The 13,810-nt window shown below is 42.8% G+C and overlaps 1 protein-coding gene across 5 annotated transcripts in view; it reads left to right on the forward strand.

The window, feature by feature from the left end:
• TELO2 (telomere maintenance 2) overlaps positions 1-13,810 on the forward strand; it is an 863,005-nt gene that overhangs the window by 161,281 nt on the left and 687,914 nt on the right. For 3 of the 5 annotated variants that reach the window (XM_069210626.1, XM_069210623.1, XM_069210621.1), the window contains 2 exons: positions 1,708-2,052; positions 3,156-3,433. In XM_069210626.1, coding sequence (XP_069066727.1) covers positions 1,721-2,052; positions 3,156-3,433 — 610 coding nt within the window. In that variant the 5' untranslated portion in view covers positions 1,708-1,720. The remainder of the gene's footprint in view (positions 1-1,707; positions 2,053-3,155; positions 3,434-13,810) is intronic. The other 2 variants (XM_069210625.1, XM_069210622.1) reach the window with 1 other exon arrangement.

Here is a 13,810-nt window from a genome sequence, read left to right on the forward strand (position 1 = left end):
CTAATTCCTGGCTCGCAGAAGTTTGAGGGGAAATCTAAATTAACCTTCTGGAACTTCAGAGAGAGAAAATGTCCCTTAAAAAAAACAACAAAAAAAACCTTTCCTTAATATGTATTAAAAATACAACTTCACCACTGAATTGGATTTTTTATAACTAATCAAAATAATTGTTTATTGATTTTGCTAGCTAGTCCCATTCCTCAAATAAAGTATTACGATTTTAAATACATACACTGGCTTTCTACATAGGATAGCTAAGCCTGCCCCAGTGGGGAAAAAAACATTTTTTAAGGGGGAGGGGCTGGTCGCTGTGAGAACATGGTAACATTAGCTTTCTTCATGCCCTTCTTTTAAATACCATACGCCCTGCCTTGTGGGCTCCAAGACCTAAAAAGAGGTGACTTACTAATATTTCAAAGGGGTTTTTGAATTGTCAGAGGGGTTTATTTTGCTAGGTCAAATTGCAGTGTTTACACTGCCATCGTCAGGCTATAATGGTAGGCCTGAAGCCACATTTTGCTATTTCACTGTAGTGGATGGCACAATAGGTTCTGCGGTCCTCTAGTGACATTTAACCTTCAGTTCTTGGGTACACCTTGTACCATATGCTAGGGACTTACACTAAAGGTATATATACCAATTAGGACTATGCCAATACAACCATGTTTAAAGGGGGAGCATGGACACTTTAGTCCTGGGTAGCAGGGATTAAGGGCCAGATGTAGCAAACACTTTGCGACTTGCAAACGGCGAAAATCGACGTTTGCGAGTCGCGAATGCGTGTTTGCTATGTAGAAATGCATTTTGCAAATCGGAACCGACTTGCAAAATGCATTTCCGAGTCGCAAATAGGAAGGGGTGTTCCCTTCCTATTTGCGAGTCGCAGTGGTATGCAATTCCATGGAGTCGCAGTTACCATCCACTTGAAGTGGATGGTAACCCACTCGCAAACGGGAAGGGGTCCTCATGGGACCCCTTCCCCTTTGTGACTGGACCCAAAAATATTTTTTCAGAGCAGGTAGTGGTCCAAGGGACCACTGCCTGCCCTGAAAAAATCCGAAACTAAAGGTTTCGTTTTTTTTTTCTAAGTGCAGCTCGTTTTCCTGCTACACTTGGGAAAAAAAAAACTGCTTTATTTAAAAGCAGTCACGGACATGGAGGTCTGCTGTTCCCAGCAGGCCTCCATCCCTGTGAGTGCCCAGAGTCGCTATGGGGGCGCAAATTGCGACCCACCTCATGAATATTAATGAGGTGGGTCTTTGCGACCCCATAGCGACTCGCAGAAGATGTCTGTGACACCTTTCTGCATCCCAAATTGCGACTTGCAAATTGCAAGTCGCAATTTGGGAATTTGCTACATCTGGCCCTAAGTGCACAAAGTTAAAAAATCAGCATAAATATTCAATGCAAATATCTGGTGGTACGCCACTTGAAAGATTGGTCACTCCTACACACCCATTGTTTAAATTTTTTTATGCACAAAAGATCTCATAATCCTGACTGAGTATTGATAAGTCAGGCAGCTGGTTGCCCCAATTTCTCACACACAAGTACGTTTTGAGACTGACAGCTTCACTGACAGATTAGTCGCATGCCGTGGTTCGATATGTACACTCTTTTTCACTGACTTACCTAAAATTCTTCCTTCACAAGTTTGAATAACCCAACTTTTTAATAACTTATCCTATCATGTCACTTTGTCCCTAGCAGCTGCTGAGTGATGGATTCTGAGGGCCTAAAAGTGCGTCGAGCTGTCAGAGAAGCTGTCAATATCCTGTCAGCATCCAAAGGCGATGGAGTGAGGATTGCTGAGGCCTTAGCGAATATGAAGCAGTATGTGAGTGGAGCTAGTCCAGCCTCTCCCCGAGACAAGGAGGAGTTTGCTAGGTCCCACTTCACTTCCTTCTTACGCTGCCTTGTGAGTCAGAGGAGCCCAGATCACTTGGAGCTGCTGACTGTGAAGCAACAAAATGAACTCTGGGATTACTTCTTCCTGGAAGGTCCCCCTGACCAAGCCTTCCTGGTTCTTATGGATTCCATTTGCTCAACTGGGTAAGCAGTTGTTTATGGGTAACTATGGCTCTAGTAGTGCAAGTGGTGAGGTCTGTGAATGTCCTGTGATTTACAGGATACAATTCTTGTTTACAGTTGTGATATTTAGGTAACTGTGACTGGTGTTTAGAACTAATTCAACTCCTGCAGGACACCTTTCTGAAAAGAAACATACACCTAGGAAATGTGTCTGATTTAAAATAACTTAAATGCGAATGTGACAGTGTGGGAGTGCATGGGTTTTGGGATGAAGACTGGTGTACCGACAATACAAATCGCAAGCAGCCCTGTAATGTGCTGAGTGTGCTGTGGTCAAGTTAGATGTGTTCATGTTCGGGCACAAGTATTAGGCAGTCATGCTAGTCTGTATTTAAATCTATTTTGTAGTGCTTATAGTCTTGTTAGGCACTGCAGTCAAAGTAAGGATACATTATATGTAAATGCGAGTGCACACTTCAGATACAGCAGTAAGGGTGGTGGTCTTAGGTTTCAAGCCGACCTAACCACCAGAGACCGCTTTGCAGCCACAACAAGAAGTGCACAGTCTGCAAGAGAAGGTCCATGCCCAGTTTAAGGGAAGGTACTGAGGTTAGATGGCCTTAAAAATACACCCCCATGGTGGTATGACCCCTGTGTCTCCATTTGTAATTAATCGGTCTTCCTTGCCTGTTAACCCCATTGCAGCTTGTTTACCAACCCCCACTGCTATTCCAAAGTTAATTTTTGAGAAGTTGCTCTCTAATGGGCCAATAAAGCATTTATCTTGCCTAGTAGAAGGTTGTCAGGGCTATTATATGAGTATACGCCTTGCATTCTGTGTTAATAAGATAAAATGTGCCACCATCAGGGTCAAGCCCACTGCTTTGCCATTAGACTAATTATGTTGCTCTCGTTCATGTGAAACAGAGCAGTGCTTGTTCGTCTTTGGACCTTGGGGTGCATTTCTTGTTTGCAAATTACTGTAATTCCTATTTAATCTTTTCTCAATACTTCTCATTAGTGTTATATTATTATCTGGCATTGTTAATGCTTGTGAATAAAATGTGTAGGGCATTTGCCCACTTTATTCTGTCCCTCACTTTAGTCCATGTGCTTTTCCATAGGCTCAGCTTTCGCCTGATGAAGATGGTACACCTCCTTGAGGTGTTTCTACAACAAGGTGGATTGTCAGCCTTGATGTGGGAAGTCAGTCAGCAGAATGCAAACACTATCTCTCCTCATCTGCAGGAGGCGATTCTGAACAAGATAGTGTGCTTGCCCGACCACCTTGCAAACCGGTTGCAAGGGGGCACCCCTTCCTTATTTTACCCTCAGAACTATTTTCGACTTCTGGCAGCTGAAATCATTCAGGTTCTGCAGAAGGTTTCAGAAGGCCTACGAGGTGAGTGGTTCGGTTGATATTTTAGTTTTGCGAATAGTCGTAGCATGGGTTAGACTTCTCACGGATGAAGAATGGTAATAGGGTACATTGGTAGTTTAGGAAAAAGTAATTCTGGATCTCTTGTCAGTTAAGTTACTTCCAACCAGACCCTGGCATCTCTTAATATGTTAGGCAACAGCATCCTCCTTTGGGGTCTCACAGCATCATTTTACAGACAATACTCGATCCTTTTTCCTCCAATCCAGTCCTAACCCTTCACTTTGAGCAATGAATGATCAACTGTCTCACTGCGATTCTTCAATCAATACCCACCCAAAAAAAAAAAAAAAAGGGTCATTTTTTTATTTTTTTTTGCCAAGAGGGGGTCCCTCAGAGAGACCTCTGTCTCTCCTGTGGGGTCAGGATACCTGTATCCTGACCCCTTATGTCAGTTTTTCATCCACCCCACCCCCAAGCCCGATGCAAGAAAGAAAATGCAGCTGCAACTTTCCTCTCGGGTTGCACCCAGCCAGTCAGAGCATTGCTTTTCCTGCAGATCCTCCCTAAGTAGATCTGCGAAGGGTCCATGTCCCTAGATATCTGTATTTTGTTTTTCTTTTAATAACTCCAAAACTACCAAACACATTTACAGCAAATAACACCAGGACTCTTTCTGGACCAAGAACTAGCTTTCTGACACATTGTGAGTAATTCCGTTGAGTGGGTCAAGCAGTAGTCATATCTAAAATCAATTGCTTGGCAAAACCACGTTTTAGGACCCCCTTTTCCCAGCTCTCGCATGACAAATCTCTCGAAACTTTCCACACACCAGTGAGTAGCACACTATTTTTGAACATTTCATGAAACTTTGTCAAGTGGGGCCAAAGTTACAGGCACAAAAAATGCTTTTCCTGTGGAAACTAGGTCCTAACTATAACTACCTCCTGGCTATCTCTAGTAAAATATATATATATATATCTTTCAATTATAGGGATACCTTGATAATTAATAAATGGAGGTCCACAAACCTAGTTTTGGGACCCAGATTTTAAAAAGATATTCAAACCTTATTGGATGAGGTAGCTTTTTCTCATGTCAGCCATTTCTTGCCCACGAACCCAGAACAATATAATTGGTTGGCATCAACTAGGACAAAAACGTTGCAGCCTGTGTTATAGAACATGGGGACTCGGTCCATGCATCCTGAAAAAATAAGTGGGCTGCTGGCGCACCCCCTTGCTCAGGTGGGTAGTCCCAAAGGGACCCTGCTCTGAATCTACGTTTTTTTATTGCAGGCTAAGTGGACTTTGAGGCTGGCTCTATGGTGCCCAGCACGACCACCCCAAGATCTGTGAACCCTAGCTTTGGTCTACAAACTCATGGCAATCTTAATGGTCAGAGACTGCAAACACATCGCAAGCTTTATGGACCTGTCTAGGACCCTTCGTGGGATTTTCAGACCCAGGACAAAGTTAGTGGACCCCACGTAAGGTCCAGTACAGGCCCATGAATCTTGCCTTTGTTTAACAGGCCTTAGCCATGTAGGTTTCTATGGATTCGTGAATTTACTCTACAATAGGGTATCAAATCTAAAAACTAAAAGGAGGTAGGGGAAAACAAGGCCATGCCAAAGACCAGGCTATGTGTCAATCTCCATGTGTGGCAGGCGTTGGCCACCTGTGGCAGGTGTAATGCAAGCCTCAGTCATAGGCCAGGCCACGTGGCCATCCATCACTGTGCCACTGCTAAGCAGTGAGCTGCAGGCATTGACAGCCTACAGCCGGTTGGGCTCAAGGCCTGTCGTAGGACCAGACCGTGTGGCCAAACCCCCCTCCCTTGCCCATGACCAAAGGCTGTTTGTGACGGGTTGTCCGCCAGCAGCATGTTAGTTGCTGATATTGTTGAATGTGGTATATGATAAAGAAAATCTAAACATTCACTAAAACAAAGGGTAAAATGAATTTATAATTGTTTGCTTATAATACCTCAGAATTTGGAAGTCATAGTCATACAACAACGAAATAATAACTTAATAGATATAATGCTTAGGACCTCACCTATTTATACGAATAAGTAATAACTTCTCAAAAACACAACATTATTAACAATACATGCATAAAGCAATAAATACTGCATTCAGAGTTTTTTTTTTTATTTGACAGTTTAAAGATATGATGATATTTTATTTCATCTGTAAGATTGTTTACTACTTATGTAATTGCATCTGTCAAAATTAAGGTTGAAGTCCTGCTCATTGCATATAGTGTGCAAATTAGTTTGCGCGTCAGTTGTTCAAGTTGCGAATTGTGGATCTAGTCATAATTTGCAAATTCCAAGAGGTTTATGGGTTTAATTCACAGCCACAGTTCTACTTTAACTGTTTTATGCACTCGCACACACAGACACACACACACAAATATTTGTGTATTCGCTTGAAAGACTGTTAAAGTGAGATTTTACTTACAATGTAAAGCCTTTAAAAAAAAAAAAAAAAAAGTCCCCGTTCATGGTAACCAGCAGACATATCTCCTGTGCTATGTTCACCTTTTCAGGAAATCTCTGGAGAAGAATTGCAAAGATTATCAATAACTGAAAACCACAGGCTTCCCTTCACAAAAGCTCAGCCTTATTGAATGAAGTCCTAGAAAAATATTAATTTGCAGTTGGCCTTTGGCAGTTTTGAACTCATATAATTCATGGTCATGGTCAAGCGACTTGTTAAAAAAAAAAAAAAAAAAAAAAAAAAAAAAGCCCATTCTGGATTCCTCTAAACTTTCTTGTTAAATACCCTTTAATCTTTCCCATGATGTCACTATATAATTCTGTTTTCTCTTGGAAAATGATTCCATTCTTATTGATGCTCAGACAGGATTCTGTCCTAATCAAAGTACTGAATTGGCTATGATTGCAATCATTTATAATCTCCGTATAGTTATGAATTCAGGCAATGTCAGTGACCTCATTTTGCTCAAGGCGTCATTTGCATTTCACAGTGTTGATCAGAATCTTCTCCTTTCCTATTTGCAAGACTCAGACATTGCAGGTTGTGTTCTTGAATGTTTTTCTTCCTTTTAACAGGACAGGACACCAAAAATTATTATGACTAGCTATTTAACCTCTCACCACTGTTGCATCTTACCCGGAGCTTTAACATTCGGTTTTATTTTAGGTCATCTGCCATCTCAGTGTAAATCTTCCAAGTCAATTGTCATCATGAAATGCTTTTTAAGAGTCCAGGATTGGATAGGAAAAACAAGTTGAAAATTACTCTAAAAAAATAAAATTCTGGTTCTCCAGTGTTGGCTCTTTCAAAGAATCACATGCTTGAATCACTCCCTGCAGTCGAAGTGGGAGTCCCACGGTACCGTAGAAAGCAGTAGTCCATGATCTCCTAAGGAGTTAATGTTCACTTCAATAATTTATCCTCATCATTTAATAAAACCTAAACTCCAGCTAATCAAGCAACAGCACCTTTTAGTACCCTCACCACAGAGGCTTCAGTTTCTTAGCTTTTCTACCGCACGTCGTGTGATGGGAGTCTCCCTGAGCTCTGCTCAGTTTACTGCTTTTTCGGAAGTTTGAAGATTTCACTTCACTATACAATTGAATATATATATAAATATGTGTATGTATGTGTGTGTATATATATATATGTATATATATATATACATTCAATATGTATATGTTTTCTGAATACATCATTAGGTCACAGCCACCTAAACAGAGATTGTTCAGACCTTGTGGAACATATGGGGAAAAAGAGGCTGCACTCAGACGACCCGCATAAGAAGTACACCTATTTTCCACATCCTGAGCACAAGGTGAGTGACTATAAAATATGTTTAACTTTTTCCCAATGAACATTAAAGGACAGAGAGGGAAGACTGGCTCCAAAAACTAAAATCCAGGGAAACCCCTTTATCTGAGGAAGACCGTGATGAGTCCTCAAAGACTGAAAGATCCTGTTAAATGGATAGGTCTAATGAGAAAGTGCCTCCAGGATCACCTAAGAAGGCTATGAGAAAAGACCCTTCATGGATCTCCAGGGCATTCTGAAAGATCTGAGGAACATCATGCTTCAGCAAAGGAAAAACATTTCCTCAGAAGAGGTCCACTCAGAACCTACTGCTCTATCCCTGAAGGAGGTGCACCTGAAAAAATCCTCCAGATCTGTACTATTTATGACAAAACCACTTATAATGATTTACACTTCAAAATTTGAGTTCTCGTCGATGGCAGCATTGTCTGACCGCTCCGTCGACGATAGCATCTACAGTAACTACTACCACTACAACAGAGACATTTTGCTCTACATCATCACCCATGATCATCTCATTGTCGCTGACAGCCTCAATGACAATTATAATGGCGGGAATCCTTTCGACCAAGAAAGCGCAGATGAAGACACAGTCAACAACAGCCCCAATGGCGACAACACTACCACCCCTGACAGCCCTGTTGACGATGTGGACGAAAAGAGAACCGTTGATGAGAGAACTGTTTACAGAGCCGACTGTAGCTCCGGCGACAATGAGAAGACCAATGAGAATATTGTTGACAACGATCACAACAGCAGTGTCGTCCACAAAACTAAATTTTTGCCATAGCCCAGGATTCCCATAAGGGAAAAATCACAGGCAGAGACAATTTTACCTGCTCCCACATCACCGAGCAAGGTTTCACCCTTCCCACTGGCACATTTACTGGATGACGACGAATCGGAAGATGATGGCCTTTTGTGGTTGCTCATAGCCCATCTGAGATCAGTGTGCTCTCCTCATGTCCACACACCCGTTATACGCTCACTGCCTGTTTTAACAGCACCAGCGACCCCAATCCCTACATTAGATCATCCTCCAGCAGATGATGCACCTTCCACAGATGAAGCCAGAGAAGAAGGGGAAATCAGAGACACTGCCTAAGTTCCCAAAGAATGGGATGATGACTACCTTATCCCAACAACATCCCTTTCCGCTATCACCACCAGTGGATTCCCCACCGGACAACATCAGTGGCTTGTATAATCTTATGGAAAGGCCAGCTAAAAGGTTTCAGCTTCTGTTGCTTCCTTTACTATTTTAAAGAGCCCATGAAAAACTGCATTAGAATCATCCCTTTTGTGGACTTAATTGGGATGAGGGCCTCAAAACAATGAAAAATTGAGCTACAGTATCAACTGTTCTATCTAGACTGGATAAAAAGTACAAAGTACCAGATGACTCTCCAGTATGTTTGATTGGCCACCCTAAGCCGAACTCCGTAATATCGCAAGCAGCCTAGCGTTGTTGTAAGAATCCATCCACTCCTATTTCGAAACCACTGGACAGAGACGGTCGTAAGCTGGGCAGTATCAAGAAGCACTTCTCTTTCATGGCAGCCAATACTGTCAAAGCTGCAAACTCCCTTGCAATACTAGGCCACTACTAAGAACAGGTGTGGTTGGAGATCACTACATATATTGACCTCTTGCCAGAGGATATATAAGAGGAGGCAATGAAAATTCAGCAGGAAGTGGAAAGAACCTCCACAGAAATTATAGATTGCGCAATAGATATCTGTTCAACTAGATTCAGGCATTTAGCAGGTGCAGCTGCCTTAGGAGGCAGGGATGGCTGACTGCAACGTCCTTCCGGTCAGAAATTTAGAGTAAGATCCTTGATTTGCCTTACGATGGTGATACACCTTTCAGCAAACACGTAGACGACACTCTCCAGACCATAAATACTAACAGTGATAAGGCCAAATCACTGGGAACACTACAAATGAGAAGACATCCCTTTCAGGGAGCTAGGGGCAGAGGATCATACTCCTATAGAGGGGGCTGGCTACCATCCGTACATGCAACAATATCAGCCCTTTCAAAGCCAATATCTCTCCCAATATTCCCAACAATACAGGCAACCGCCTCCAGTGGCATACAAACAAACACCTAGAGGTAAGCAACCTTTCCGAGGTAGGAACACTTGCCAAGATCTGGATCTCCAGGATGCATACTTCCCTGTCCAATTCACCCAAAGCATCGCAAATTCCTACGATTCAAGGTAGACAGCACCCACTACCAATTCAAGGTACTGCGTACTGAAACCTGCACCACGTATTTATCACCAAATGTCTGGCTCCAGTGGCAGTCTGTCTCGGACAGGAAGAAGTGCAGGTATTTCCATACCTAGATGACTGGCTTATAAAAGCATAGGAAATCTAGAAATGGGCGCTGCAACACCAGATAACACTCAAAGCAGAACATGTGCCAGGAGCAACCACAGACACATTGAGCAGGACTGATGCCAACTGTCCCGAATGGGAGATCGACCAACAAATTCTGGACAATATCTTTGATTTTGGGGCAAGCCAAACTTGAAGCTGTTTGCGTCAAGAGACAATCGGAAATGCCAATTCTTTGCAAGCTGGCACCCTGACAGGAGGAAAGGGGTGAAGGTGTGACCAGTGAGGACTTACCCGACGACATGTCCTTGTCCCTAGTTCGCGCTGCCCCTGCAATGACATACCAAAAGCCCCTTTTACTTTTGCAGGCCTTTGAGGAAAAAGCAGGAATAAAAGAAGAACAAGATCAGGCTTAGTATGAGAGGACAACAGGAAGTCCTATCCTGATTGGTGAAACAAGATGGAAGGAGGAGGAGTCTTTGTTGGATACTGCTCAACAGTTGCCCTTTAAATCCAGTGCAGTAGAGCAAGGGGTATGGCTGCTAAGAACTGCACTGGGATGGAAAACCACACTGAAATGTATGAGCTGCAGGGAGCCCAGGGGAGCAATGAAGAATCTCTGCAAGGCAAGAGGACCGTCCCCAGGACGCTTCACCCAGCCACGGTCTAGGAGGAGCACGGCTTGGCGCAGGTACATGACCAGTAGCTGTTCCTGCACAGGAGGAGTGAGGGGGCACCAAGAGGGCCTAATTGGGGACTTAGATAACACCATAATTTGAAACAAATTGAAGTCTGTTAAATACTAGTGAGGGATTTTTTTAAACTACAGGCATTTTTTTTCTTAGCTGTTTTAATTTTGATAATTTACTGCATGAAACTCCTTTACTCGCTATAACCATTAGACTGCCGTCAGATTGGGAATCGCTCCAGTGACTCAAAGGAGCTTATAGCTATCCCTGTCCATCGTACAGCATTTAACCCCAGCCTACCAAATTCTGCCTGGTTGGAAATCGCACGTGGTCCCCCAAGACTGAAGGGGCCATGTATCTCAAACAAAACTCAGAGAAACCGAAAAGAGAACCTTGTGAGTACTTCTGATTGCTCCCAGGTGGCCCGGGCAATTCTAGTACAGAGAGCTCCTGCTCCTCTCAGGACAAGCCAACATTCAGCTGAAGCCCATCGCAACATTACCTGACCATGAATCAAGGCCAGGTCCTTCATCCGAACCAGACATTGCCACACTTATTGACCTGGCTCCTGAGTTCTGTGAATTTGCCAAGCTAAATATTCCTTCAGACTGCAGAGAAATACTTGTGAAGGCCAGGCCAGATATCACTTATAAAACATGCTGAATTAAATGGAAATGTTTCTGTCTATGGTGGCAGAAAACTAAGGTTCACCCTATCTCATCACCACCGGAACTCCTCCTCCTATATCTTATTCAGTTGGCAAAATCCAGCAGCGATTTCAAGATTCAGAAGAACAAATAACACAACCTCGCTGTGGTTCAGCAGGATAATAAAACAATTCTTCAAAGGCCTCTTCAGGAAGTTTCTTCCTGTAAAGATACCTCCTCCTTTGTGGCACCTTAAGGTAGGACTGGGGCAGTTAATGAAGGCCCTGTTTGAGCCCATTCATAAAACAGATTTCAAATTCCTGACTTGGAAAACAGCACTTCTTGTAGCACTCACATCAGCAAGGAGAGTCAGCGACATTCAGGCATTCATAATAAGCTAATCAATCCTGCAATTCAAGCAAGACAGTGTGGTGCTTAGGACCAGCCCTAAATTTATACTAAAAGTCTCTTTGGATTTCCATCCGAATTAAACCATAGTACTAAGGACATTCTTTGCCAACCCCCACACTATGGCATAGACATTTTTACGTACATTGGACATCTAAGGATGTGTCAAATTCTAATTATACAGAACTCATCAAAATCACAATGCGGATCAGTAATGTCTTGCCTATGGAAACCCATGAAAGGGATTGCAGATTCCAAATAGAGCATAGCTAGATGGATTGCAGCAACTATCTAATTCTGTCACAGGCAAGCTGGAAAAACATTTGCAAGCAAAGTCAAAGCTCATTCAACTAGAGCTGTCTCTACCAGCACAGCTCTCTTTGCTGGTGTGCCTAGTCAGCAAATATGCTGAGCAGCAACATGGTCCAACAGATACACCTTTGCACAGCGTTATTGCCTAGACTCATCTGACAAGAGCGATGCAGGTGTGGGGCAAGTAGTGTTACGCCATCTGTTTGAATAAGGTGAGCCATTTAGAACTATTGTTTCCACCATCCGCTATATTTTTATAATGTTACTCTTTTTTTAACCATAACTCCTTTGTACACCATTGACTACTGCTTTCTACAATACTGTGGGACTCCCTCTTTGGCGACGGGGAATGATTCAAGCATGTAAATCTATGATAGATACAAATACTGGAGAATAACAGTTACAAGTAAGTAACTAATTTTCCTACTGCTGGTAGTTCTCCCCTCTAATCCTTCCAGTTATGGCCTTTAGTCCTTGGCTCCTTCACTGCCCCTACCTACAATGTAAAATGTTTGAGAGTCGACTTGACCATGGGTGCCTAGGTTTCTGCTAATTCTACTTGTTCCTTCCATATTTGCAGTAGACCCCTTTTCTTACTACCTAAGGGAGAAAATCTGCTACCTCATCATCGGTTTACTCATGCATAGTCTACTGTATCTCCTTACATCATGACATGAAAGAACTTAGACATGCTCACTCCAACTGTTTCAAAATGGAGTAGCTGGTAGCCACTGTTTCTCCATGTTTCGGCAAGCTAAGCCTTTACTGGTACATCACTGTTGGCTCCGTACCAAGTTTAGGATAAAAGTTATATTTCTGTGCATTACACCTAAATATCTTTATCTTGCAGCACTATCTTTCTTTACTTCAAGATTTCCAAATATGTAGTGAAAACTTCTCTACGTTACTCTTACGCCCACCTTCTTAAGATTCCTTATTTTATTTAAGCTTCTTTTGGGGGATGTTCTGTCTTTATTCTTGCCCGTCAACTGTAGAATGTTCTGCCATTGGAACTCAAAACTATTTTGTTTCACTTCAACTTCAGCAACATACTTAAGAACTTCCTATGTTCTAATTAAACTGTTCTGTGGCTACTTCCTAGTGCCAAGAAACCCTTGAATGTAAGAGAACTGTATAAAACTCATCAACCACATAAGCTGCAGAAACCATTACTCGCAGCTGTATATTTGCAGCTCATGACCTTGCACATGGCATTACTGATGACATCTAAAGTGACATGATTGATGAACTTACTAATGATATCAGTAACTGGGTATGAATACGAGTAATGTGTGATGTGGAGTGTGCCACAATACTGAGGTAAAGCATAACACACCTCATTGACACTTGCAGAGGAGTCCCTGCGCGACAAGTTTTATTGGTATAATCCACACTAAATAATTTCTGGCCTTGAATTTCAGATATTAAATGCATCTAGCCACACTGTGATCATAACTGATTGTGTACAGCCAAGGCCCAGCAAGGCGGGGGTTGAGCCTAGGCCCTGGCTATGCCTTCATGCCTAGCACACACACCATAACCCACTGTTTTGAGCTATGTGCTTATGTGCTAGAGCAGTTGGAAGTAAGGCCTGGCCTTGAGCCACTAACCCTCCCCCCACCTCTCATCCATTAGGTTTAAGGCCATGCGGGACTTAATCCTTCTTTGCGTTCAGATTCCAGGAGAAGTCCTCCATTCCACAACAAAATAATCTGTTGTTTCTGATAGAGACTTCTAGCTGCAGAATCCTCACATTTTGAATATTTCCCAAGCGTCAGACTGAATCCGAAAACTTTTCATCAGCACCTCTGCATGCAGGAAGATGGTGCCTTGTGGCTGTGCACTGATGCTGTTCTGCTACAGAAATGATGTGCAGAGCTTCTAAAGGTGCCACTCGTGTACTGACCTCAGTTCCTTTCTTTTTGCGCCTCCAGACATGGATCAGGAACTTCCTCTCATCTCTGAGACACCTTACCTCTACTTTCCAAAAATGTAGTACAGTGTGCAAGGGATGTCATCCCCTAAAACAGGTTTCAAGCATTGTAGGGACTGTTGCAAACAGATGTCTGTGACAGATTCCCATTAGGTGTGCCTGTGGTGTCTGGGGTCCAGCCTTGACTCCAAAACCGGAGAGGCTCACTTCCAGCCTGCTTCCATTCCCTGAGTCTACAGAACCACTT

Source organism: Pleurodeles waltl, chromosome 10, assembly GCF_031143425.1.
Source record: "Pleurodeles waltl isolate 20211129_DDA chromosome 10, aPleWal1.hap1.20221129, whole genome shotgun sequence".
Taxonomy (NCBI): Eukaryota; Metazoa; Chordata; class Amphibia; order Caudata; family Salamandridae; genus Pleurodeles; species Pleurodeles waltl.